The 27,144-nt window shown below is 43.0% G+C and overlaps 1 protein-coding gene across 2 annotated transcripts in view; it reads left to right on the top strand.

Annotated features, from left to right (window-relative positions):
- LOC132823328 (slit homolog 3 protein-like) overlaps positions 1-27,144 on the top strand; it is a 699,246-nt gene that overhangs the window by 624,544 nt on the left and 47,558 nt on the right. For both annotated transcript variants that reach the window (XM_060837019.1, XM_060837020.1), the window contains exons 24-30: positions 434-505; positions 1,509-1,580; positions 7,802-7,965; positions 11,360-11,484; positions 15,208-15,305; positions 20,218-20,357; positions 26,327-26,420. In XM_060837019.1, coding sequence (XP_060693002.1) covers positions 434-505; positions 1,509-1,580; positions 7,802-7,965; positions 11,360-11,484; positions 15,208-15,305; positions 20,218-20,357; positions 26,327-26,420 — 765 coding nt within the window. The remainder of the gene's footprint in view (positions 1-433; positions 506-1,508; positions 1,581-7,801; positions 7,966-11,359; positions 11,485-15,207; positions 15,306-20,217; positions 20,358-26,326; positions 26,421-27,144) is intronic.

Below are 27,144 nucleotides of genomic sequence, written 5' to 3' on the forward strand. Positions count from 1 at the left end.
GACAACAGAGCTATGCGAGGTAAATAGTTTGCCTCTCGAATTGTTTTTCAAGAATTCACCCGGTACATCGGATTAATGCACTGGCTTTCTGTTTGTGAGCCTCAGACTCAGAGCCTGGTTTAGGCTGAGGCTGGATGTAAGGTGAGCTTGAGCCTCCATGAGAGTAGGAGGAAGGCATTCAAGCTGATGTTATCCAGGGATTGACATTGCTGGAGTGCAATTGCCCTGCCTTTTACTTGCAGCTGGTTACTTGGTCCAGGCCATTAGATGAAAATAGAGGTATTTCAGACACCAAATAAGAATCCCATTAATCATTACTGAAGAATGAAGAATAATATGTCAGAACATAGTAGTGTCTGGTTCTTTTTAAAACTTTTGGAAGCTCTGGTCCCCAGATCATAACTTAACTCATTCTTAATGTTTGTTTTGTCAGAATTTTGAGCTACAACCGACTGCGGTGCATTCCCGTCCATGCTTTTGATGGTCTGAAATCTCTGAGGTTGTTGTAAGTACTTAGCAAAGTGTTACTTGAAACAAACTTTGTGTGATGAGGAATTGTCAATGTGGACCTTACCCTGGCTCCACAGTGTGGAGTGTCAATGCAAAATAACCCAGGCTCTCAAAGACCAGTCCCTTCCCATCTCACACCTTGCTGCCCATACTCCCATTCTCTATCTCTGCTTACCCCTTCCAATTCACTCACTTTCCACATGCTGTTTCTATCTCACAAATCTGAATTACCATCATAATTTTGTCCTGCATTGTTTCTGGACAATGTTGTACATTCCTTCTTAACATGCATGGATTAGATCAATTTGGACTAAGTGTGAGCGGTAGGTTCTATCCCCAAAGAACATTAGTGAGCCAGCATTAGATTGGAATATTACTGAATTCAGTTCATAATGTAATGAGACCTGGAAACGTGCACGATAAACAATATATAAATATAGGAGAAGTGAATTCTGATGGTGCAGAATTCATTTTTGATACCACTGCCTAACATTCCCTCTGACCTAGGCATGTTTGCTCTCTTAGTACAAGGTCATTTTACCTTCATGATGTGTTGGTGCCTTGTAGCAGATTATAGCCTGACTGTTTCCACATCTGATAGTTGAATAAGAATGTGTGTTACTCTTTGTGTTGTACCCTGGACCCCTGTATTAGTGTCTTTGGCTATTCCTTGCATTACACAGCTGTGTTATTTGATGTGTGTCATATTGTAGCCTGTGCATTATCCTGGGTATGCGACAACCCAAGCTACATCTGATCCTGTGTATAATTCACATTAGTCATGTAGACTGAGCCTGGTGTTATTCTGCCCACTTTCACAGGTGTCCTGCACTATAAAATAGTCAAACATAATATGAAAAGTTCTTCCCTCACCTTTTCAAAGGATACAATATAAATTTTCAACTTTAAAAATAATGTATCCAATGAGTAACATTGTTCCATTGGATTTTGTATAAAGTCATTGATGTAATTTTAACAGATTTTTTTTTTAAAAATAGGACCCTACATGGTAATGACATCTCCACCATTCCTAACGGAGCATTCAGTGGTCTATCGTCACTTTCTCACCTGTAAGTAAAAAAGAGGACTTATCTTCTTCAAAGAAACACCCTTGAGAAGAAAATTGAGTATACTAATAAATTGGTGGGAATTCACAAGAACAAGTACCGAGTGCCCTCCAGCAATAACAATACACAAGGTAGTTAGCGACTAAGCTACTAAGATGAATTGTATTGAAGAGAAGGTATCGACAATCTTTCTTCCTACAATGGAACAAGCTGCCAAAGGAAATATTCCCAGCCACGTAACTTGAAATCTTCAAGACTCATCACTAAATTATTTCTGTTTATGAGTTTTTATTATCAAGACTACCACTGCAGATCTGTTTTTTCTCGAGCTGACAGCATAAAAGTTGGCAGAATGTGAATATTAGTCTGTGATACAGTCATGAGTAAGCGAAAAGCAGAATTCTTTAATATCTGTATGCAGTTTGTGTTCCTGGTTGATTTTCACATTACTTTAATTTCTGAAAGGGGTACTCCTTGGGAATTACATTGTGATATTCTTTGTAATGTGCCACAGCCTCAACTGAAATAAGTTTGTGAAATTGAGGCTCACTTTTCAGCGATTCCAGGCAGACTTTAGACAACAGGTTTTTCCGAGCTCCATTACTATGGCTGCTGAGACTGTTTGTTTTGCAGAAAGTGTGACTTGCCCCACTAATGAGCTGCAGAAGTGACATTGTGAATTTTAATTCTTTCAAAGTTAACTTTCTCTGCTGATGTTTTTATTGAGTATTGTCAGTGTTTTGGAAATAGCAGATTCCATCGCACCCCCCCCCCCCCAAAACATTTATTGCTTTATTCTTTGTATGATTTGGTTGCAGAGGTACAATTATTTTGTTGCAATTTTTATAACCAGCACACACCTTTTTGATACACCTCCATATAGTTGGTGGCTCAGTGGTTAGCACTGCTGCCTCACAGTACTAAGGACCTGGGTTTGATTCTAACCTTGGGTATGTGGGGTTTGCACATCTTCCTTGGGTTTGCTCTGGTTTCCTCCCACAGTCCAAAGACGTATAGGTTCGGTGGATTGGCCATGCTAAATTGGCCCCTGTGTCCAGTGATGTGCAAGCTGAGGGACTAGCCATGGGAAATGCAGGGGCTATGGGGATGCAATGGTGCCGTACATCTGAATGTCTTCCTTATTGTTTCTGTTGTACTTTGGTAATGAGATTATTCAAGTGCCTGGACCGTTCCAAAGACAGAGATTAACGTTTTTTTTTTATGTCCTTTTTCTCTTTCTGTCAGTGAGAGGGACCAGAATGTGATACACATGTTTGATTGATTAGTTTGTCCCCTTGCATTTGGGCTCAGTTAGGAGGTTTGGGGTTAACATGTCACAAAGTTTTGAGCACTTCTAGAATCCTGTTGTCAGGATATACATGTTAATTGTTCGGTGATGAACTGTGCTATATGTAGCAGAACATTCAGGTGCAAATCCACTTGAACATCACATACTCACCCAACAGAGCTCTGTCAAACACCCCAGATGATGACTATGGCCATTTTGTGTCAAAGGTCAAACAAAACAACTAGTTCTTGTTTCTATTAAGCTTCAAAACACCTTTGCAACTTTTTCTCAACCTTTCGTCATATTTATATCTGTGCTTCACTTAACTGAACAATCACAATAACAAAGTTTTCAATGTTACCTTGAAAGCATAATGTAATTGGAGCCAAGTTGATTCCCAAATGTTACTCCAGTGTTCCCATATTGGCTGAAAGATTCGGTCACATAGTAGTTATATCATTGGACTGATCATGCAGGGGTTGGATTTAAATTTAATCTAAATAGTTGGAATAAAAGAAATTTGCTTTGTGAATGAGCAGATATAATGGCAAGGCAGTACGTATCCAATACATTGCTGCCTCCTCTCTGTCAGACTTGTTGGTAGGTTGACCTCACCGAGAGGTCAAATAAGTAGACATTCAAGGGTGTCGCCTGACATTTGCCCATGTTATGAGGGCCCAGTGCTGTCCTGGGCAATGTGTCCAATGAAATCTGGAGGCCTCTGAACAGGTGACCAGAAAAAGAGGTCATTTTGTCAGGTCAAAGGCCAAAGGAGTGGGCCATTTGATCACAGTTCAGGACCAGCATGCTCCTATGAGGATGAAAGATAAGGATGGTAAGATTCGGGAACTCTGGGTGATCAGAGATATTGAAAGTTTAGTTAAGAAGAGAAAGGAAGCAAATGTAAAGTTTAGGAAACCTGAAATCAGACAGGTACGTGAGGAATATAACAGAAACAGAAAAGAATTTAAACAGGTAATTAAGAGGGCTAAAAGATGCCATGAAATGTCCTTGGCCAATAAGATTAAGGAGAATCCCAAGGTATTGGATACGTACATTGAGAGCAAGAGGATTGCTAGTGAAGGGGTGGGTTCACTCAAGAATAAAGGAGGGAATTTGTGCGCGGAGCCAGAAGAAGTGGGTGACATCCTTACTAAGTAATTTGCATAAGTATTCACCAAGGAGAAGGACATGGATGATGATAAGGTTGGGGGGAACATGTTGATATTCTGCCATTAAGGAGGAGGTGGTGTTGGGTGTCTTGAAAAGCTTCAAGATGGTTCAGATCCCAAGACCTAATAGTCATTATTTGGAGATGCTGACACTGGACTGGGGTGTACAAAGTTAAAAATCACACAACACCAGGTTATAATCCAACAGGTTTATTTGGAAGGACTAGCTTTCGAAGCGCTGCTCTTGTTGAAGGAGCAGTGTTCCTTCAAGGGCATTTTACAGTGAGTAGGTCTGGAGTCACATGTAGGCCAGACTTGGTTAGGACAGCCGATTTCCTTCACTGAAGGATTTTTGTGAACCTGAAGGGATTTTACGACAGTTGGCCACGCTTTCATGGTCAGTGCTACACATATTTGTAAAATTAATAATCCACCATCTGCCATGGTGGGATTTGACCCAAGCCCCAGAACATTATGCGGGTCTCTGGATGACTAGCCTAGCAGCAATACTGTTATCTTGAGTAAAGCACCTTACCACCAGTAGAAAATGAAGATTTTCATTCCATTAGCCTGAGCTAGCAGCTAATCCTAGCCCCACATTTTGAGAGTCTAATGATCATGGTTTTCTTCATAGTTTAACAGTTAAACAAATATTATTTTACCAAACTCTCACCGGTGTATAATAATAGTTCATTAAAATAAATTTTCTTTAACTTTCCATACTACAGAATGGACCTCAATCTGCTAAGTGATTGAGCTATTAATTTCCTCTGGATGACTGAATGACTTAGCTGGAGAGGGAGTTATTATTAATGAGCTGAACTTTTTGTCTGCTGAACTACTTCATAGATTTCACTCAACCTTTTGCCTCCTTAAGAATAACAGTGCAGCTGCAGTGAAAAGTATTGCTGTTTGACCTGTCGTTGTGATGATGAAGCACTTTGCAATATACCTTGAACAGAATAACAAAATAGCCAGACACTTCTGGACTCCATTAAAGGGATAATACAATTTGTGCATTAACTTGAAATAAACCAAAGGCTTTGATAAACAGAATCAGAAACAAACAGGCATTTCTTTCAACTTGTTTATGAGTAAAACTAAACTTTTACGTGCAGTTGACCAGGTACATACTGTTGGTATAAAAAGAATTAAGGGATGAAGGGACTGGTTGAAATTAATGTATTCATCAGGAATTATTGTGCTAATGTTCTCCATTTACTGGTTTAATGGTTTTAGTTAAGAGGATTTACACCGCATGCTTTGCATTATCATTTGCTTATTAAACAAGAGTCTCTGTTGAGTTATATCGTGCATAGTTCGTAGCACTATCAGTAATGAAGATGCCAAATTACACATTTTTTAAACTTGTGTTTTCCATAATCTGCTTTCTGTATTCTTTTGAGAGACCGTTTTACAAAACTGATGGGTGCAGTGGGATACTGCCGTTTCACTTCTGACCCCTTTTGGTTTAAATCAAGCTCAAAATTAGATAATGATTCTCCTCTGTCTTCCGTGTTCTGATGTGAAATCCCCAGCGAGCACAGTTGTCAATACAATTCGACTCTGAGTTTGTTTATTTCTGTCCCCACTTCCAATTTCATTGCATGCTGCAGTGGCTAGGGAGTTGTCTAAATTTATCCATGGTTAAAGATGTGTTGTCAGGGCAGAGGACCTCATTGCCAGGTTGCTAATATTGACAATAGCCTGGGGTTTAATCCCAATTCTGGCTGAGGTAGACTGAAAGCTCATGTCTTCTGCTGCCCTTTAGTAAAATAACGGCATAAATCCATGGCTTGCAACCCTTGATTATTCAAGGTCGGTGCAGGCTGATGAACTGTGCATTGTAGGGAAGGACTGGGTGGAATTTAGTTTGGAATATCAGCGTCTCATTTCTGGTAGCTGAGACTAAGCGTCTTTGAGACGGAAAGTCGGGAGGAATAAATACAGAAAGGAAAAAGCAAATAACAGGGCACTGAGGAATAAGCAAGGAAGTAGGATTGGTTGAATTTCTTTACTAAAGACCATGCATGGGTATGATAGGCTAAATGGTATTTTCTTTGGGATTATTCTGTAGTATTTGATCACCATGACCAAATTCCTGAGACCATCTCCCAGGGGCACTTAGTCTTGAATCTGCCACTGAGTATTATTCCATCTACTTGGAATTTTTAACATCTGGTAAATTGGCTTCAATGATTTGTTAAAATTCATTCTCAGGATATCAGTGTTGCTAATAAGGCCATCATTTATTGCCCCTCTTTAATTGCCCTGAAAGTGGTGATGCGTTGCCTTCATTGCAACTGAATGTCCTGCTAACCCACTTCAAAGAACTAGGTGAAAGTGAGGACTGCAGATGCTGGAGATTAGAACGAGAGTGTGGTGCTGGAAAAGCACAGCTGGTCAGGCAGCATTTAAGGAGCAGGAAAGTCGACGTTTCAGGCAAAAGCCCTTCATCAGGAATGAGACTGTGAGCCTAGGGCATGGAGAGATAAATGGGAGGGGGTTGGGGCTGGGGGCAAGATAGCTGAGAGTGTGGTAGGTCAGAGGGGAGGGTAGAGCAGATAGGTGGGAAGGAAGGTGGACAGGTAGGATATGTCATGAGGGTGGTGCCAACTTGGAAGGTTGGATCTGGGATAAGGTGGGGAGTGGGGAAATGAGGAGACTGGTGAAATCAACATTGATGCCCTGGGGTTAGAGAGTCCCAAGGCAGAAGATGAAGCATTCTTCCTCCAGCCGCCGGGTGGTGAGGGAGAGGCGATGGAGGAGCCTAGGACCTGTATGTCCTTGGCAGAGTGGGAGGGGGAGTTGAAGTGTTCGGCCACAAGGTGGTGGGGTTGGTTGGTGAGGGTGTCCTGGAGGTGTTCTGTGAAGCGCCTACTCACAGAGCGCTGTGCTTTTCCAGCACCACAGCTGTTGGGCATTGCTGTGGTTCTGAAGTCTAAAGATTTCCTCCCTGAAGGATATTAGTAATGAGATGGGTTGTTTTTTATTAACAGTCCCATTGTTTCATGATCACTTTTACTCATGACAGCTTTTTATTCAAGAGTTAGTGTAAACTCTCAAGCCAATGTGATTGAATGTAAAGTCATGTCTCCAGATCATATTCCAGCTCTCTGCATTGCTAGCCCAGTATCATAATCACAAGCATGGAATTCCTACATTCTGGAAACAGGCCATTGGCCCATCCAGTCCACACTAACCCTCCGACAGCATCTCACTCTATCCCTGTAACCCCGCCTTTCCCAAGGCTAACTCACCCAGGCTGCACCTCCATGGACACTATGGGGCAATTCCCCATGGCCAATCCACCCTACGATTCAACTCTTTGGACTTGGGGAGGAAACTGAAGCACACAGAGGAAACCCACTCAGAGGGGGCCACTCAGAGGGGGAGCATGCAAACTCCACACAGACAGTCCCCCAAGGGTGGAATTGAACCCAGGTCCCTGGCGCTGTGAGTCAGCAGTGCTAATCACCAAGTGACCGTGCTGCCAGTATAGTTAGATCTGGCCCTGCACATCTTCAGCTCACTGAGTGATACAGTTGAGAGGCAGTGGGTTGGTCATTGGCACTGGTATGTTTAACCAGTAGACTGTTTAAAAATGAAATGGATCTCTGCATAGTGCACTTGTTAAAGTCAAGGAAAATGTTGGGTGTTGTTCTTCCTGGGGGATGGTAGGGGGGTGGAGACTTGGTGAGAGAGGGTAAACTGACCCATTGGACATGCACTAAGATTTCATTCCTCTCTCTGTCTGCTTCTAGTGCCCTTGGGGCTAATCCTTTGTACTGTGATTGTAGCCTGCGCTGGCTATCTGAATGGGTGAAGACAGGCTACAAGGAACCAGGAATTGCTCGCTGCACCGGGCCAGAGGAAATGAACGAGAAACTCCTTCTAACAACGCCTACAAACAAGTTTCACTGCAAAGGTATGTTGTGTCGGACCACAGAAAAGGGTCTCGAAATCGTCTCATGCACCATCATGTCGGAATTACTAATTGAGGAGGAACGTTATGGAGAGAAGCACTGGCGCCGCATCCAGGAGCCCATTTTTCAGATTCCGCTAGAGATAGGAGAGTCCGTCGGTCCAACTTGCGTCATTCCTGACTCATGAAAATTAATGATGAGGAAGTCAGGAGAGTGAATTATCAGATCGCCTCTGTGTTTAATTCTCCGATCTGTGGTCCCACCCAACAACCCAGCAGCAGTCTACCCAGTGTTTTTGCCAATTGAATGGAATTAGGAAGTGTGCAAGCTGGAAAGCCTGATGTGTGTGTAGCCAGCTAACACCACACCCCCACCCCCATCCCCACCCCCCCACCCCCCCAAAAAAGGTGAACGTAAGAACCAGGAACAGGAGTCAGCTGTTTAACCACTCAGGCCTGCTGCCCCATTTAATACGATCCTGGTTGATCAGATCTCAGCTTCGACTCCACTTTCCTGTCTATTCTTCAGGACCCTTTAATCCATTATTTGTTAAAAATCTGTCTCTCTCCCCCTTCAATTTACCCAATTTCCCAGCATCCAGCACACACTGATGTCCACCACAAATTGGAGAGACGTAATTGCTCCTCATTTCTCGTTTAATTCTGCTACCTCATCTCAAAATTACTATCTCTCATATTAGATTGCCCCAATGAGGAATGATCTGTCTCATGCTATGAATACAATGTCTCTATGTCTATGTGTACTTTGTCAATCTCCTTTAGCATCTTGTATTAGATCTCAATTAGGTTTCCTCTCATTCTTGTAAACTTCTGAGAGTATACCTCTTAACCGCTCAGTTTCTCTTCATAAGACAAACCCCTGATCTCTGGAATCAATCCAATGAATCGTCTCTGAATTGTGTCCATTAAAACTCCTCAAGGAAAGGGACCAATGGTATTTCCTAGCTACTGTTCCTAAAGAAATCGAGGTAGGCTCATTTGCTGCCACAAGCCAATCAGCTTGAACTAAACAATGTCATACAGCAGGGAAACAGGGCCTTGGGCCCAACTGGTCTATGCTGACCAGATATCCTAAACTGAACTAGTCCCATTTGGCTACATTTGGCCCTTATCTCTCTGAACCTTTCCTATCCACGTACCTGTCCAATTGTCTTTTGAATGTCGTAATTGTACCAGCCTCTACCACTTCCTCTGGCAGCTCGTTCCACACGTACATCACCCTCTGTATGAAAAGGTAGCCCTCAAGTCCCTTATAAATCTTTCCTCTCACACCTTCAATCTGTCCCGCCTAGATTTGGACTCCCCTACCTTGGGAAAATGACCATGGCAATTCACCTTATCTAAGCCCTCATGATTTTAAAAAACTTTATAAGGTCACCCCTCAGCCTCCTACACTCCAGGAAAAAAAATCCCAGCCTATCCAGCCTCTTTTTATAACTCAAATCCTCCAGTCTCGGTAACAGTCGAAGAGCGTGGTGCTGGAAAAGCACAGCCAGTCAGACAGCATCCGAGGAGCAGAAGAGTCAATGTTTCGAGCAAAAACCCTTCATCAGGAATTACAGGTGGCCTAAGGAGGCTGAGAGATAAATGAGGGGAGGGGTGGGGCTGGGGAGGATGATGGCTGAGAGTGTGAAAGGTAAATAAAGGTGGGGCGAAAGTGATAGGCGGAGAGGAGGATGGAGCGGAAAGGTGGGAAGGAAGATGGACAGGTAGGACAGTTCAAAAGGGAGGTGCTGGGTTGGAAGGTTGGATCTGGAATAAGGTGGGGGGAGGGGAAATGGGAAAACTGGTGAAATCTACATTGTTCCCGTGTGGTTGGAGAGTCCCAAAGTGGAAGATGAGGCGTTTTTCCTCCAGGCGTCGGGTGATTAGGGTTTGGCGATGGAGGAGGCCCAGCACCTGCATGTCCTTGGTGGAGTGGGAGAGGGAGTTAAAGTGTTCAGTCACGGGCTGATAGGGCTGTTTAGTGCATGTGTCCCAGAGATGTTCCACAAGTTGGTATTGTGTCTCCCCAATGTGGAGGAGACCACATCGAGAGCAATAGCCGTATAGATGGAGTGTGTGGAAGTGTAGGTAAACCTCTGTCGGATGTGGAAGGATCATTTGGGGCCTTGGACGGAGATGAGGGGAGATGTGTGGGTGCAGGTTTTGCCCCTCTTGCAGTGGAAGGTGGGTTGGTGGGGAGCAAGTGCACCAAGTGCCTTCTTCACTACCTTGTCTACCAGTAACTCCACTTTCAAGGAACTATGCACCTGCACCCCTAGGTCTCTCTGTTCAACATCCTGCCCATTGCCCTACCATTAACTGTGTAAGTCCTGCCCTGATGTCTGACCAAAATGAAACATCTCGCATTTACCTAAATTAAATTCCATCTGCCATTCCTCGGCCCACTGGCCCAGTTGATCAACATCCCATTACATTCTTCACTGTCCACAATACCAGCAATTTTGATGTCATCCACAAAGTGACTAGCTATGCCTCCTATGTTCTCATCCAAATTGTTTATATAACTGGCAAATAAAGGGGAGGTGATGGCCTAGCGGTATTGAGACTATTAGAGACTATTAATCCACATACCTAGGTAATGTTCTGGAGACCTGGGTTCAAATCCTACCACAGCAGATTATGGAATTTGAATTCAATAAAAAAAAAACTGGAAATGGTTGGAAAAGCCCATCTGTGGCACTAATGTGCTTTAGGGAAGGAAACTGCCAGCCCTACCTGTTCTGGTCTATATATGACTCCAGACAGCAGACTCTCAAACTGCCCTCACTCTGTGAATGAATAAAATAAAAGGCAACAGTGGTCCCAGCCATTGATCGTTGTGGACACCAGCAGTCACAGGCCTCCAGTCTGAGCAACAACCCTCTCTCTATCTTAATTTGGTGTCACAGAAACCCGACAATGTGGAAACAGGCTACTTGATTCCAGATTTCCCCCCACAAACATCATCCCACCCTATCCCTTTAATCCTGAATTTTCCACAGCCAATCCACCTAGCCTGCAGATCCCTGGATGCTGTGAGCAGTTTAGCATGGCCAGTCCACCCTAACCTGCACACCTTTAGACTGTGGGTGGAAGAGCAAACCCACGCTGACACAGTGAGAATGTGAAAAATCCATGCAGACGGTCAACCGAGACTAGAATCAAACCTGGGTCCCTGGTGCTATGAGGGAGCAGTGCAAACCACTGTACCACCCCAATATCCTTTGTCTATGTTTTTTTCTCCTCAATTCTCTTGAACACCCTCCTGTAAAAAGTGCAGGGTTTATGTTGCATGGGAAATACAGAATCGTTATGCTTTGGGGTTCCTGGATAGCAGGAGTAATCATGTAATCTTAAGCTGCAATAAGATCTGTTTCTTTTATCCTTTCAGATCCACTGAACATTGCTATCAAAGCCAAATGCAACCCCTGCCTGTCCAGTCCTTGCAAAAACAATGGGACCTGTAACAGTGACCCCACTGAGTTCTTCAGATGTACTTGTCCCTATGGGTTTAAGGTAAGAATGTAGTTGGGAGAGTGGGTAAAAATAGTAAGATTGTTCTTTTAGTTATCTTTACTAAAAACATTGTCATGAGCACAAAATGGAGTTTAATTCCTGGTTTGGAGAATTTTAACCCTAAAACTCTCTTCCATCAGCTCCAGTATTTGGCACATGGAATATAAAATCTTCTAACATGCCCCTGCTCCCAGATCCAAAATTAACAATAACACCACAAGTTTTCTGCTGCATTCGTAAAAAGACATCTCTCTACATCTGCTATCCATTTCCTAAGCTTTCATGATATGGTTCAATTTGGCCCTTAGTGCTTTTGTTTTCTCATGGTTTGATGGAGCCTTTCTTGTTTGGAATGCGATATAATTGGAAGAAATAGTGTTTTGAGTGGGTATGTTGCATGCTATTGGATTAAGACATGCTTTGTCATTTAGCTGTGCAAGAGTAATTTTAATGGCTTGTTTATAACCTCAAAGTTTCCCTTGATGCTCCTATTTTCCTGTCAGTTTTTGAATCCCTCCTGAGGGGATTGTTCTGCTGACGTTCCAGTGAATTAACCGTGGATGGTGATTGCATAAACATCGTCACTGTCTGCTGTCATAGTAACGCACTCAACAGTGACTGTCCGCAGATCGTTTAATAACAGGGGAGAAAGTTCACAAGTAGTGACATATTTGACCCCAACTTGGATTATCGATGCTCTCAACAAGACAGTCTATTTCCACATTGATAAACTTGTCAGATTCTGTCCTTGCATCAACTCCCCTGCTGCTGAAAGTCTCATCCACACTTATTGTTACCTCTAGATTCACCTATTCCATTTGACTGCCCTCCCTAAACCTGAGGTCACTCTCTTGCTCTGTACGTCAAGACCTATTCATTTGTAATACCTGTTCTTGGCTGGTTTCCGTTAACTCCTAGTTAAAGTTTGGATCCAATTTTAAAATGCTCACCTTTTTTTTCCAAATCTGTTCGTGGCTTTGCCCTCCCTAGACCATTGTCACCTTCAGTCCTATAACCTCCTGAGGTATCTGCATTCTGCCAATTCTGGTCATTCCAACATCCTCAACTTTCATCCCTCCACTATTGCTCACCAAGTCTTTATCTAACACTAAGCTTTGGTATTCCTTCGCTAAACCTCTCTGCCAATCTTTCCCTTCTATAATGTTCTTTAAAGCCTACGTGTTTGACCAGTCTTTTGGTCACCTGCCCCCACATCTTGTTAAACTTGCAATGGGACAGTTGATGATTTGTTCCCACCTCTACCTTTTACACACAAGCACATCCACCAGATGTCAATGGGTAGCAATTAGAAGATGAAACTCAAGACTGTCCAACTCTGTATGGTTCAGATACCGACTGGACAAGCTTACCAAACTACAATGATTATCATAGAATCTTTACAGTGTGGAATCAAGCCAACTGGCCCATCAGGTCTACACCAACCCCCCCCCCCCCCCCCGCCCCAAAGAGCATCCCACCCAGCTCCAACCCCCGTGTATCCTATCCCTGTAATCCTGAATTTCCCATGGCTAATCCATCAAGCCTGCACATCCCTGGACACTATGGGGCAAATTAAAATGGCCAACCCACTCTAACCTGCACATCCCTGGACGCTATGGGGCAATTTAACATGGCCAATCCACCCTAACCTGCATATCCTTGGACACTACAGGACAATTTAGCATGACCAATCCACCCTAACCTGCATATCCCTGGACACTATGGGACAATTTAGCACGGCCAATCCACCCTAACCTGCATATCCCTGGACACTATGGGCAATTTAGCACGACCAATCCAGTCTAACCTGCACATCTGTGGACTGTGGGAGGAAACGGAAGCACCCAATGGAAATCCACACAGATTAAGAGAAAACATGCAAACTCCACACAGACAGTCACCTCAGGGTGGAATCAAACCCGGTCCCTGGCGCTGTAAGGTAGCAGTGCCATCTAATGAGCCACCATGCCACATTATATTGCACAATGAACTTCTTCATGGGCACACTGCCCTCGCCTTCCAGTCTTGCAGCCTTTGAACTAGTTATAATCCCCTCCCCTGTTCAGACAGAGAAAGCTGATGTTCTACCTTATACTCAAAACAGGGTGTACAGTGATAGGTTAGGGGGGACTAGGTCTGAGTGGGATATCTTCAGAGGGTCGGTTTGGACTTGATGGGCCAAGTAGCCTGTTTCCAGACTGTAAGAAATCTATGGAAAAAAAATGTGTTTCGGGGGTTTGGAGAGAAGGGTGGTGAAAGGTTGAATTGAGGAGGTTTATAAAGCTGGGAAGGGAGACAGCAAGATTGAGGGTTCATGGTGAAAGTTCCAGAAATTAGGACCAAAATGGCTTAATCTTGTTTTATAATTAACTTTAGTTGCATTTGAAATAGAAGAATTTGCCTGAACCTACAGTCAGAGCACCATTGCCTATAAAAGGGTGAATACAGTTTATTGCACAATTGCGCTTGGGAGCTCTTCAACTGATCGGATAAATAGTGCAAATTTTCATCTCCCATCTGAAATGAAGACAAAGTGTTGGAGAAATTCAGTAGGTCCAGCAACATCTGCGGAGAAAGAGCAGAGTTAATGTTTGAAGTCCAGCGATCCTTCTTCAGCACTTCAAGGTTTCTCAGCCCTGCTGAGTTCCTCTAGCAATTGCTATTTTAGTTTCAGATCTTCAGCGTCTTCCGTTCATTGTTTTAATTGATTTATTCATCTCCCAAGTGCTGGGAACTGGGTTGGGGTGACTCCAATCTCAGCTAACACAATCCTGAAGAGCCATCTGCGACAGAAGATCGCTGTCTTTTATTAGGTGGATTTCCCTTGTGAGAAGATGGTACACTGCTCTCTACCACTCTCTAATCTGTGTCTCATTGAGTTTCTTCTGCTATGGTGTTGAAGGGTCAAACTCAAACCTTTTGCGATTCTAAAGGTGTCCTTCCTCTGCTCATGTTTGTGCATATTTGAGTTCCAAGGCCTAGCCATTTCAACCAGAAAGTTTACTTTGTGTATAAGCTTCAGTAGTTTTAGTAGGAACAGTAGAGCGACACAATAGCTCAATGGTCAACGCTGCTGCCTTGCAACACCAGAGACCTGAGTTTGATTCCACCCTCAGGTGATTGTGTGGAGTTTACCTGTTCTCCCTGTGTCTGTGTGGGTTTCTTCTAGGTGCTCTGGGTTTTGTCCAACATTCCAATGATATGCAGGTTAGGTGGATTAGCCATGGGAAATGCAGGGCTATGGGGATAGAGTATGGGCGTGAGTCTGGGCAGGATGCTGTTTGAATTGTTGGTGATGGGCCGCATAGTCTCTGTCTGCACTACAGGGATTCTGTGAACTCTGCCAGCTTTTTTTGTGTGTGTGTGTTTGTGAATCATCCTGTGTCTAGTTTAACATTGCTTTCAGTAGTCCCTGTTATAAAAATGCAAATTAATTCAGCTTAAACCTTATGTTTGATGGCCAATATACATGGGTCCCATACTAATTCTGTCCAGACTCCGAATTGGAAATTGACCACTTGGTTTTGATACTAAGTCTTGTAGCTACTTGTGGAACCAAATCCTGATGTACATCACCATTTTCACCATGGGAATGGAAGAAATTGGCGAAGTTATGGGATGCTATGCAGCTCTGGAAGGCTGCACATGCATTATTGTAGGTTGGGGAATTGTACTCCTTTTCATAGGACATCAGTGATTTCTCTGATCCTTCTGTTCTCACAGGGCCAGGATTGTGGTGTTCCCATCAACGCCTGTATCAACCACGCATGCCAAAATGGAGGAACCTGTCGCCTCACTGAGGGGGAGAAGCATGGATTCAGGTGCTCATTTATATCATCAACTGAGAGAGATTTGATTTTAGGTCTATAGACCATAATCTCAGTGCTTCATAGCTGGGAATTTAAAGGATAACCTATCTTACAGTTCACTTGCAAAGAGTAGAAGCCACACGGCACCTGAACACTCAAAGTTCCGACCTATTGTAATTCAGCACCCACATCCAGTGCCCACACTCCTGCTGGTGCTACCGATACATCAAGTACTCCCCACCCCTGAGGAGCTTCTCTCAGAGGAAGTGGGACTTCTTGTCCTTGGACATCCTACGTGCAGCCCATCAACACCAACTACTGCGCCAATGTCTGTGTGGCACGATGGCTCAGTGGTTAACATCGCTCAGTGTTAGAGACTCATGTTTAATCGCACCCTCGGGCGACTGTCTGTGCAGTGTTTGCATGTTCTCCTTATGGCTGCGTAGCTTTCCTCTGGGTGGTCAGGTTTCTTCCCACAGTCCAAAGTTGTGCAGGTTAGGTGGATTGGCAATGGTGAATTGCCCATACTGTTCTGCGATGTGTAGACTCGATGGATTAGCCATGGGAAATGCAGGATTACAGGGATAGGAGTCTGGGTGGGTTCTTTGGAGGGTTGGTGTGGATTTAATGGGCTGAATGGCCTGCTTCCACACTGTCGGGATTCTGTGAACAGCCAAATGGTCATCAGAGTCTTGCTGGGGCAGGCATTTCTCCCCTGGGATTTTGAGAGTGGCTCCCTTGACATCTTAGGCAAGGAGGTGGAGAGCATGCCACCCTGTATAATTCAGCCTTGATAGGATTTGCTCAGATGTCTTATTACAGAGTTGTCAGGAAAGTGTGGATCTGAAGGTTTAAAATGTTTTAAAAGTTACCATTAGACGTGGCACAATAAATAAAGTGGGGACAAAAGGTGCAATGCTAACTTGATGACTTGGACTGGGCAATTTTGCTATTTGCATTTGGTGAGGGTGTTGAGGTAGAATCTGAGAGTACTCATACAATGGGGAAGAGAAGATTCTGAGCTGGTTCCCATTAAAACATTAAAGATTACTTTGACCTCTAACGATACCTTTGAGGTATTTTCAAACTTCACAATGAAGGGCTTTTGCCCGAAATGTCGATTTCGCTGCTCGCTGGATGCTGCCCAAACAGCTGTGCTCTTCCAGCACCACTGATCCAGAACTTCACAATTAGTGAACTCATGCTAGTGGAAAAATTTAAGTGTTTCAATTTACTTTGAGAGTAATAGATCTATGGAACCAGATAATCAGCTAGGCAGTGAAGATGTTGGCATGTTTAAGAGGTAACTGGTGAGGTATTTGTCCAATAGGTTTGTTTGAAATCACAAGCTTTTGGAGCTCTGTTCCTTCATCAGGTGAAGTGACCTGTTGGACTGTAACCTGGTGTTGTGCGATGTCTGCCTATGTCCACCCCAATCCAAAACCAGCACCTCCATGCCTCAGGTGACTGACTGTGTGGACTTTGCACATTCTCCCCGTGTCTGCGTGGGTTTCCTCCGGGTGCTCCAGTTTCCTCCCACAGTCCAAAGATGTGCGTGTTAGGTGAATTGGCCGTGCTAAATTGCCCATAGTGTTAGGTGAAGGGGTAAATGTAGGAGAATGGGTCTGGGTGGGTTGCGCTTCGGCGGGTCGGTGTGGACTTGTTGGGCCTGTTTCCACACTATAAGTAATCTAATCTAATACATTACCATGGTGAGGCACTTGCTAGAGAAAGTGACCCAAGTGTGCCTGGAACCTTCCTGGGTTTTATAATGCAATTGGCACACAGCATAAGAGTTGACTCACTGATCAGTCAGTCCTGTTTTGCATTTCTAAAGAGAATTGTGGAATCATTGAGAGCCTGTTATATTATTTATGGGAAGGAAAATGTTAATTGAAAATTGCCCCTGTTGTTTCAAAGAAAGAATGTTCAGCAAATGGGGGATTTTTTAATTGCAAACAAAACAGTTGGTTGTCAGCTTTGATGCAATGACAAAGTGAAGCCCTTGTGATCATTCATAATAATGCATTGGGAGTATGTTAAAATTGTATTGTGTTAACCTAACAAGGTTAAGCAGCACTCAAGACTTGCAGTTTCAAAAATACCGCATTGTCGGAGAGATGGTGACAGATTCATGTCTTTGGCTGCCGTGTTAGATTTTACAGATCTGTTATCTTTTCAAAATGCTTTCTTCGTTGCCTGGAGCAGAAAATGAAACTCTGAAAGTTGATAGTATCTGAAAATCTCCCAGGAAATTAAGTTGATTTTATTGGCGGTTTATGGTTGAATGATTGCGTCTTTTGAAGTGTTATTTCTGGGCAGAGACTATGACTAAGCTCCCATGAACTTTCTATAGTCTCGTATACTAGGTTCAGAAATAAAAATGTCACGCTCTTGTCTGGTCTGCTGCATCAATAACCAAAGCCTAAGACAGCTTTGTTTACACTGGATAGGGGCCAATGATCCAACGGAATAATAAATATAATCAGTAAATGCCCAATAAAATTCATATTTTTAACCTTTGTGGATCTGCATTGATTTAGCTTTTCTTACCACAGATCTCTGGTTTAATTGGAAAGTTGAAATTAAGAGAGTGTGGGGTGTGAGCTCACAACTTCTTAACATATCCATTGTCTTGGTCAAAGTCAATGGAATCTAATGACCTTAACTCTTGAATATTCACCATAGAAATATCAGGTGCTCTTCTGTGCAAACTGAGATGTATCTGAATGATATTAATACAGAATTTTGTGGTGAACTCTCAAGAGTATTTGCCTGAATAAGCATTAGTTTTGGATTGTTGTTACTGGGTGAAAGTGGGGACTGCAGATGTCGGCGAAGTCAGAGTCAAAAAGGGTGGCGCTGGAAAAGCACAGCAGGTCAGGTAGCATCAAGAAGCAGAAGAGTCGATGTTTCGAGCATAAGCCCTTCATCAGGAATGTGGCTTTTCCAGCGCCACATTCCCGATGAAGGGCTTATGCTCAAAACGTCGACTCTTCTGCTTCTCGATGCTATCTGACCTGCTGTGCTTTTCCAGCGCCACACTCTTCACCGTTGTTATTGAGTCAGGTAGCTCAAGTCAGGAAATTTCTCAACCACCTCAATTTAAAGCCTGTCCAATCTATTTGCATTCTGTAGATAGGTACAAGATGGGGTCAGGCCCATCATTTGGAGAAACAAACCCAGAGGCCAAAGGAGGGGGAGAATGTCAGGGCAGACTGGCTAAAAGGCCCACCATGCTACTCTGGATTCTTGCCCCAGTTGTAAAAGTGCAGTTAGGAACTCTAGCCCTCACTACTCATTCACCCCATCGCCTGATTCCTTACTGCCTCCTCGTGTCGAACCTCATTCACACCCCCATGACTCCTTACGCTATCCTTGCCAACCTGCTGAGCATTCACCGTTGGCAGGGGTCATGTACAGCTGAAATACCAGTAATGAAGAAAAAGTAAAAAGAGCAATCACTTTGTCTTGGTAGTCAAGGAAATTGCCATCTGTGAAGTCCCTCTCATACCTTTGAAGGTGAAAGCAAACAAACTTGAATTCATCACTCGTGTCAAAAGCAGCTAATTTAAAAAATACTCTTTAACCTGTCAGAGTCAGAAATCCCTGATGATATTATAACTTTGAAACTCAGACAAGCTTTTATAATAAAATGACAATAGTCCATCAGGAAATGTTAACAAGTGCTGTACAGCTCCATCAACTGGCCTGTCAATTCAAGCAATTGGTATAGTCTTTTTTAAATAATCACTGGCATCATCCAGTTTTCTTACCCCCTATTAATTAGAGTTGAAAATTTAATTTTTAAAAAAATTAAGTTTACTAGACCTATCTTCCTTTCAAACATATTTTAATATGCCAAGCAAGCTGGCTGCTTTGTCCTGAATGGTGTCAAGCTTTTGAGTGTTGCTGGGGGCTGCACTCATCGAAGCAAGTGGGGAGTATTCCATCACACTCCTGACTTGTGCTTTGTAGATTGTGGACATTTTTGGGGAGGCAGGAGGTGAGTTACTTCCCACTGTATTTATAGCCTCAAAGAATGAGAAGTGATCTCTTGGAAGTTACAAAAGTCTTAAAGGGATAGATGTGGAAGATGCAGAAGGAATGTTTCTCCACAGTTTAGGTTCTAGAGCCAAGAGTCACAATTTCAGAATAAAAGAAAAGTTCTTTAGGACTGGGAATGGTGAATCTTTGGAATTGTCTCTCCCACGGGGCTGTGGAAACTCCCTGATTAAGTAAATTCAAGAAGATTCCATGACTAGAAGGCATAGGTTTAGGGTGCGAGGGGAAAGATTTCAAAGGGTCCTGAAGGGCGACGTTTTCACACAGAGGGTGGTGCATTTATAGAATGAGCTGCCAGAGGAAGTGCTGGAGGCTGGTACAATTACAACATTTAAAAGGCATCTGGATGGGTTTAGAGGGATAAGGGCCAAATGCTGGCAAATGGAACTAGATTAATTTAGGATATCTGGTCAGTGTGGATGAATTGGTTCGGAGGGTCTGTTTCCGTACTGTACATCTCTATGACTCTAAGATATTGGTAACAAGTGTAGAATGAACTTCCTGAGGAAGTGGTGGATGTGTGTATAATTACAAAGTTTAAAAGATATTTTGATAAGTTAGAAAAGTTTGGAAGGATATGGGTCAGGATCAGGGAAGTGGAACTAGTTCATTTGGGATTATGTTCGGCAACACCTGGTTGGACTGAAGGGTCTGATTCCGTGCTGTATGACTCTATGATTCAGATGGTATGGGGATAGTGAAGGAAATGGCATTGGAGTAATCAATGGGCTATGGTCTAGAATGGGCTACTCCTGTTCTATGTTCACCATCCCATTTCTTATGGCTACACAGCACATATTAAATAAAGCCTTATTTTTCCATGTATCTTTTAAGTTCTTTTTGCTCGTTTTTGTTCCAGGTGCCTTTGTCCTGCAGGTTTTGAAGGGCAGCTGTGTGAGATAAATCCTGATGACTGTGAGGATAATGACTGTGAAAATAATGCCACTTGTGTCGATGGAATCAATAACTACGCCTGTCTTTGCCCGCCTAACTACACAGGTATGGATGGTATGGCACCACAGGAACAGGATTTCCTTACTACCGTACTAAAATCTTGAGGTCTTTTTCAGGGCCTATCCAGAGCCACACAAAATAGAAGCCACTAGTATAGACTAATCTCAGCAACCCTGAGCTTGGGAAGGGGAGGAGCACTCACATTGCCAGTACTGGGTTCCAGTCGAGCATCTCTTGTTTGAAAGTGTGTGTGAAAGTTTAGGACCCTGGAGCAGTCTTGCAAAGAAGTCACAGAGCTGCTTCTCACTGGGTGCAAATGGCAGAGCATGGGCAGAAATCAGGAGAGGAGGGAAAACTATAGAGAATTACACAGAACTTGGCAAAGTCTAGTCTTGGGAATATTAAAAACCTTTGCAAAGAAGCCTATGGGGTAGGCTGACTGCTGTGGGGTGGTCGATTTGTGGAATAGTTTTTTCAATAATGCAAGATTGGAAACTAGTATATCTCTGATTAAAGTATATTGTAGGATTTAGCCTTAATATTGCAATAAACAGTGTTATAAAGAAGCCCCATGCTTGCACACAGTTGTTGACTTCACTCTGTCTTCAATCAGTCTGTCTCAAACCCAAACGTATAGATGTGAGCTTAGCAGCACCATAAGAAAGTGCATGTGTGTGGCCATCAATTAGGAGCAGTATTCATTCTATTTGTCTTGAAATAAGCTCAGAACTTGACCTTACATGGGAAGCAGCATTTAGGAAAGGTTCTAGCAAAGGAATGATGTCCTGGTTCGTCAGCCTAACAGGCTTTCGAGTCGTTATTCATGAAGGCGGTGGGTGTCTTGCCCACCACTTGACAAACTGCAGTGGGAACCCAACATCACTTTTCTCTGGGTGACTCAACGCTACTGCAACCCATTCGGGCACTTGTGAGGACAGCATCCGTACTCCCACTCGATGAAGGCCCCAGTACGGGAAATATCCCTCCCTCAAGATCTATTAAACTTTGTAATATACCCCTAAACTGATTCTGCTACCTTGTAGAAAAAAACCTTCATGACAATTAAGAAAAATCTGTAATAAAATGCACATTCAAAGAAAACGCAGGGTGTTTCCATTTGGCTCATTAGCGTTCAGAGCGTTCTGTGATTTCTAAGCTTTCACAATGTGCCCCACATGTGCATTTCCTTTTCATCCTTGAGAGATGGCATGTGGTTCCCAGGCAAGGATTACCTCCCATCTAAACCACAAAAGATGATGTGTATCAGGAGGATTAAAATCGGAGGTCAAAAGATCGGGGTTTACCTACTTATAACCAGATCAGAGGCAACCCAAAATCCACAGGAAATCTTCTCACTTCAACCTAAGAACACACTCAAGAAAGTCACTCCCCTGGGTAAGCTGATGTAGATTCCATGATAAACAGCGCAAAGCTTGCAAATATTACCTCTTTTCATGGTGACATGGATATTAAAAGCATTTCTTTGCGATCCGACCTGTGTAACCTCGCTTTGATCTTTCAGAGATGTCTTCAATTCCAATGATCCTCTACTGTTCTAGCCCACAAATAAGGCTGCCCACTAACTTCTCTTGCTGAATTTTGTTCCTAATTCAGACTACTAAATGCCATAGCTGAAAATGTGTTGCTGGAAAAGCGCAGCAGGTCAGGCAGCATCCAAGGAGCAGGAGAATCGACGTTTCGAGCATGAGCCCTTCTTCAGGAATCAGGGTTCCTGAAGAAGGGCTCATGCCCAAAACGTCGATTCTCCTAGTCCTTGGATGCTGCCTGACCTGCTGCGCTTTTCCAGCAACACATTTTCAGCTTAGAACATTAAGCGCCTGTGTGTGCATAGAGTGAATATCATGTCTTTTAGGACTTCTCAAATCACTTCACATGCATGAATTACTTTTACAAGTGCAATCACTGTTGTCGTGCAGGCAAGCAGCAGTTGATGAGCTCATTAGAAAGTGTTCCATGCAATAATTGATATAAAGGAGCGGTTAATCAGTTATTAGGAAGTGTTGACTGTGGGAGGAAAGCCACTTTTCTTCAAATTAAGTCACCAAATGGAGCCTTGGATTAACATCTCACCTGACAGAGAGCCAAGTAGAAATTGGACTTGGACAGTTACAAAGAACAGCATTGTGGTGCTGATTGCCATAGATTGTGTGGCACACCTGAATGTTGGAAGTCAACTAAACTGAATGTTGAGTGGGCATTTACTGGGTAGTTGATGAAGTGCCACCTCTTTTGTGCTAAAACCAAGAGGAATGTTGGATCTGGGGCTCAGACAGCCCTCACTGAGTTGTCTACTAGACTGCGGAAAACAGATTCGAGTGCTGGATTGGTACATGAAGCCATGGCTTTCTGACTAAGAGTGCCAACACTTGAGCCAAGCTAACTTTTCATTGAGCCAATTTGTGTGAGATGTGTGGTGGTGTCCAGAATGCACTTATAGAGGTTGACGTGACTACTGTAGAGGTAGACTGAGTTGATTTGCAAGGGATAGGTGATTGCTGTTTCTGTTGTTTTGTGTGAGGCAATCAAATTTTTCAAAAGTTATTCAGCAATTTCTAAAATGTTAGAAAATAGAATGTTTGCAAAATGGGTGGAGGCTATTTGGCCCATCATGCCTGCACCAACTCCTCAAACAAGTATCATAATCTAATGCTGAGCGCTTGCATGTTCCCCATACCCTTCAACTCGATTTCTACCTGAATAATCCGCTCATGCCCTTTTGAATGCCTCAACTGAATCTGCATCCCTCACATCTCTAGGAAATGTATTCCATCCGCGAGCTGCTCACTGTGTGAAACAGTTTATTCCCACATCACTCTTGCTTCTTTTGCACATTACTTTAATTACACTATTCCCTCTTGTTCATGTTCCTCTTTTGAGGAGAACAGCATCTCCCTATCTACTCTATCCAGCTCGCTCATGAGGTTGAAAACCGCAATCCAATAGAGTCATACCACCACACAGCACCGAAACAGACCCTTCAGCCCAACTTGTCCATGCTGACCAAATTTCCCAAATGAAATTAGCCCCATTTGTTTGCTTTTGGCCCATGTCCCTCTAACCTTTTCCTACTCATCTGCCTGTCCAATGTATTTTAAATGTTGTAACTGCCCTTGCATCTACCACTTCCTCTGGCAGTTGCTTCCACATACAAACCACTGTCTCTGTGAAAAGGTTGCCCCTTTGGTCCCTTTTAAATCCCTTGTGGGTGGCACAGTGGCACAGTGGTTAGCACTGCTGCCTCACAGCGCCTGAGACCCGGGTTCATTTACCGACTCAGGCGACTGACTGTGTGGAGTTTGCACGTTCTCCCCGTGTTTGCGTGGGTTTCCTCCGGGTGCTCCGGTTTCCTCCCACAGTCCAAAGATGTGCGGGTTAGGTGAATTGGCCATGCTAAATTGCCCGTAGTGTTCGGTAAGGGGTAAATGTAGGGGTATGGGTGGGTTGCGCTTCGGCGGGTCCGTGTGGACTTGTTGGGTCGAAGGGCCTGTTTCCACACTGTAAGTAATCTAATCTAAATGTTTCTCCTCTCATCTTAAAAATATGCCACCTAATTTTGAACTCGCCCACTTTAGGGAAAAGACCTTTGTTATTCATCTTATCCCTCATGATTTTATGAAGTTCTATAAGGTCATCTCTCAGCCTCCTAAGCTTCAGTTGAAAATATCCCAGCCTATCCTTACAACTCAAACCCGCCAGTCTCAGCAACATCCCAGTAAATCTCTTCTGAACCCTCACCAATTTAATAGTATCCTTCCTATGGCAGGGTGACCAGAATTGTACACAGTACTCCAAAGGTGGCCTCACCAATGTCCTGTACAATTGCAATATGATGTCCCAACTCCGAAACTCAGTGGTCTGAGCGATGGAGGCAAGCGTGTCAAATGCTTTCTAACCACTCGTCTACTTGTGATGCAAATTTCGAAGAATTATGTATCTGAATCCCTAGGTCTCTCTGCTCGACAACACTTCCCAGGCCCCACCATTATCTATATAAGTCCTGACCTTGTTTGTTTTACCAAAGTGCATACTTCACATTTATCCAAATTAAACTCCATCTGCCACTCCACAGCCCATTCGTCCAATTGATCAAGATCCCTTTGTAATTTTTGATAACCTTCTTCATTGTTGACTTCATGACCAATCCTAGTGTCATCCACAAATTTACTTAGATGCTTCCTATGTCCTCATCCAAACTATTTATAGAAATAACAAACAAAAGTGGACCCAGGACTGATCTTTATGGAAGATCTCTGGTCACAGGCCTTCAGTCCATCACCACCTTCTGTCTCCTACCATCACGTCAATTTTGTACCCAATTGGTAAGCTCTCCCTGAATCCCATGTGATCCAACTTTACTAATTAGTCTACCATCTGGAATCTTGTGAAAGGCTTCACTGAAGTCCATGTAGGCAATATCTATTGTTCTGCCTTCATCAATCTCTTTCATTGCTTCTTCAAAAATTCTATCGGGTTTATGAGATAGTTTCCCACGCACAAAGCCATGCTGACTATCCCTAATCTCTGCCTCTCCAAATGCATCTCCTCTCAGCCACCTTCCCTCTGAGGCAAACAGTACCAGTTTCTTTCTGAAGTTTCTCAGAACTGAAATTTCTCGTCTCAGGAACCATGTTAGTCCCTTCTGAACGCTCTCCAATGCTTTCACACCTTCCCTAATGAAGTGGCAACCAGACTGTATACCATCCTCTAGCTGAGATCGAATGAGTGTCTTGCACAAGTTCAACATCACCTCCTTGGCTCTTCTACTCAATGCCCCTATTGATAAAGCCAAAAACATCATCTGCTTTATTAACTGCTCTCACCACTTGTCCTGTGCCTTCAATGATCTGTGCACACATATACATCGGTTCCCTGCTCCTGCTCCTCCTTCAGAGTTCTATCCTCTATTTGTCTCTGCCTTTCAATGTTTTTCCTATCAAAGTGCATCACTTCACATTTCTATGCATCAAACACTCTTGTTTTTTTTAAATGAGACATATGCCCACTGTTTTGTTTTGTCGTGAACTAACTCAGTATCCAATTAAGTTACTTGGTTTCACAATGAATCTGATCAATTAAAAAAAAGAAATATCAAATCTGCTCTCACCTTCCAGCAACTCTTTTCTTTGATTAAATTCAAACAGAAAAGTGGTGTGTAAGTGGGAGAGAGGCCAAAGGGTTTCTTAGATGCTGACTGGTGAGCTTGTACAATTGGCAGAAACTATTTCGTACTTAAGTGGTGCTGCAGGACCTGAGTTTTGTCATTAAAAACATCCAGAGGCTAAGTACTAGCCCCAAATCTGTGATGATTTATTGACAATTATTGTGGTAATGCAGCAATTCAAATTACAATTTTTTAATAGTTACTCTATAGAAAGAATCTTATCTGGATGCATCACAGCCTGGTCTTCCCAAGACCGCAAGAAACTGCGGAGGGTCGTAACAACAGCCCAGTCCATTATGCAAACCAACTTCCCATCCATTGACTTCATCTATACTTCCCATTGCCTTAGGAAAGCAGCTAACATAATCAAAGACCCCTCCCACCCCGGTTATACTCTCTTCCACCCTCTTCCATCAGGCAGAAGATATAGGTTTGAATACACTTATGAAAAGATTCAAGAACAGCTTCTTCCCTGCTGTTATTAAACTTTTGAATGGACCTCTTTCATGTACATGTTGATCTTTCACTGCACCAGCTCTAGCATTCTATCCTGCACTCTGTAGTGTTACCCTGATATACTTCTACAGTATGATCTGCCTGACATACGATAACTCACATCAAATCAATTTCTTGAAACTCACAGGGGAAGTCAACAACAGCAGAATGGTGCAAATTGTCCAGAAACTTGTGGTGATTCCCCAACTCACAGAATGTTCTGCTGTCACCAGAAATTTATGTATTAATGTCAGCTTGCATACTTAAGCTTTACTGTATTTTTCCAAACAATTCCTGATTTTAACACCTAAGTAATATGGTCCTTCTCTCTCCATAGGAGAACTATGTGAAGAGGTGATAAACTACTGTGTTCCAAGCCATAATCCTTGCCAGCATGGCTCCAAATGTATCTCAAAGGACAGGAAGTACAGGTGAGTACAGGGATTTATCATTCAGTCATCGTATGACTTCAGTCTATCAATTTTATAAGCTTTAACAAAAATTTAAATGTCTTCACTATTTTGTTCGGTATCTCCCAACTTTCCAACCTGTGAAAAAAGAAGTTGGACTTACATAACACTCTTGGTAAGACATGCCAATGTGCTTCTCTGTCAGTGAAATGCTTTTGAAGTGTGAGCAAACAGAGCAGTCAAATTGATCAACTACAAGATGCACAAGAAAGAGGTTGTTGCTTTAAGAGGCGTGTTTTGTCCTGGTTTCTTTTAGACAGAGATTGAAGAACAGGTGATGAGCAATTTATAAGAAGATAAACAATTTGTGAGGCCTAGGATTTTTTTTAAGTTGAAATAATAGAAGCAGCCTGAGTGGGTGTGGTCAAGCTCTTAAAGATCCAGGATTTTTCATTAGGTTTTGGTAGTTGTTATTGGAGTCTCAGCAGGATTGGAAGGCAGTGAATCTCTCCTGGCTGCTACACTTTTTCTCTCTGAGTTGTCTGTTGATGTTCTTTCCTCCTGGATTGGAGAACTGCATGTGTGGCAAATCTGTTTTCTGAATTTGCCTTTATGCTATGTAGGGATGTTACTACATTGGAATAGTCAATTAGTAATAGTTAGTGTACCTATTATTCTGTTAAGCTTTCCAATAGAGTTAAGTTATTCTAATTCCTTGTTTCTTTTGTTGTATTTTAACCATAGT

The sequence above is a fragment of the Hemiscyllium ocellatum genome, chromosome 16, assembly GCF_020745735.1.
Source record: "Hemiscyllium ocellatum isolate sHemOce1 chromosome 16, sHemOce1.pat.X.cur, whole genome shotgun sequence".
Lineage (NCBI taxonomy): Eukaryota > Metazoa > Chordata > Chondrichthyes > Orectolobiformes > Hemiscylliidae > Hemiscyllium > Hemiscyllium ocellatum.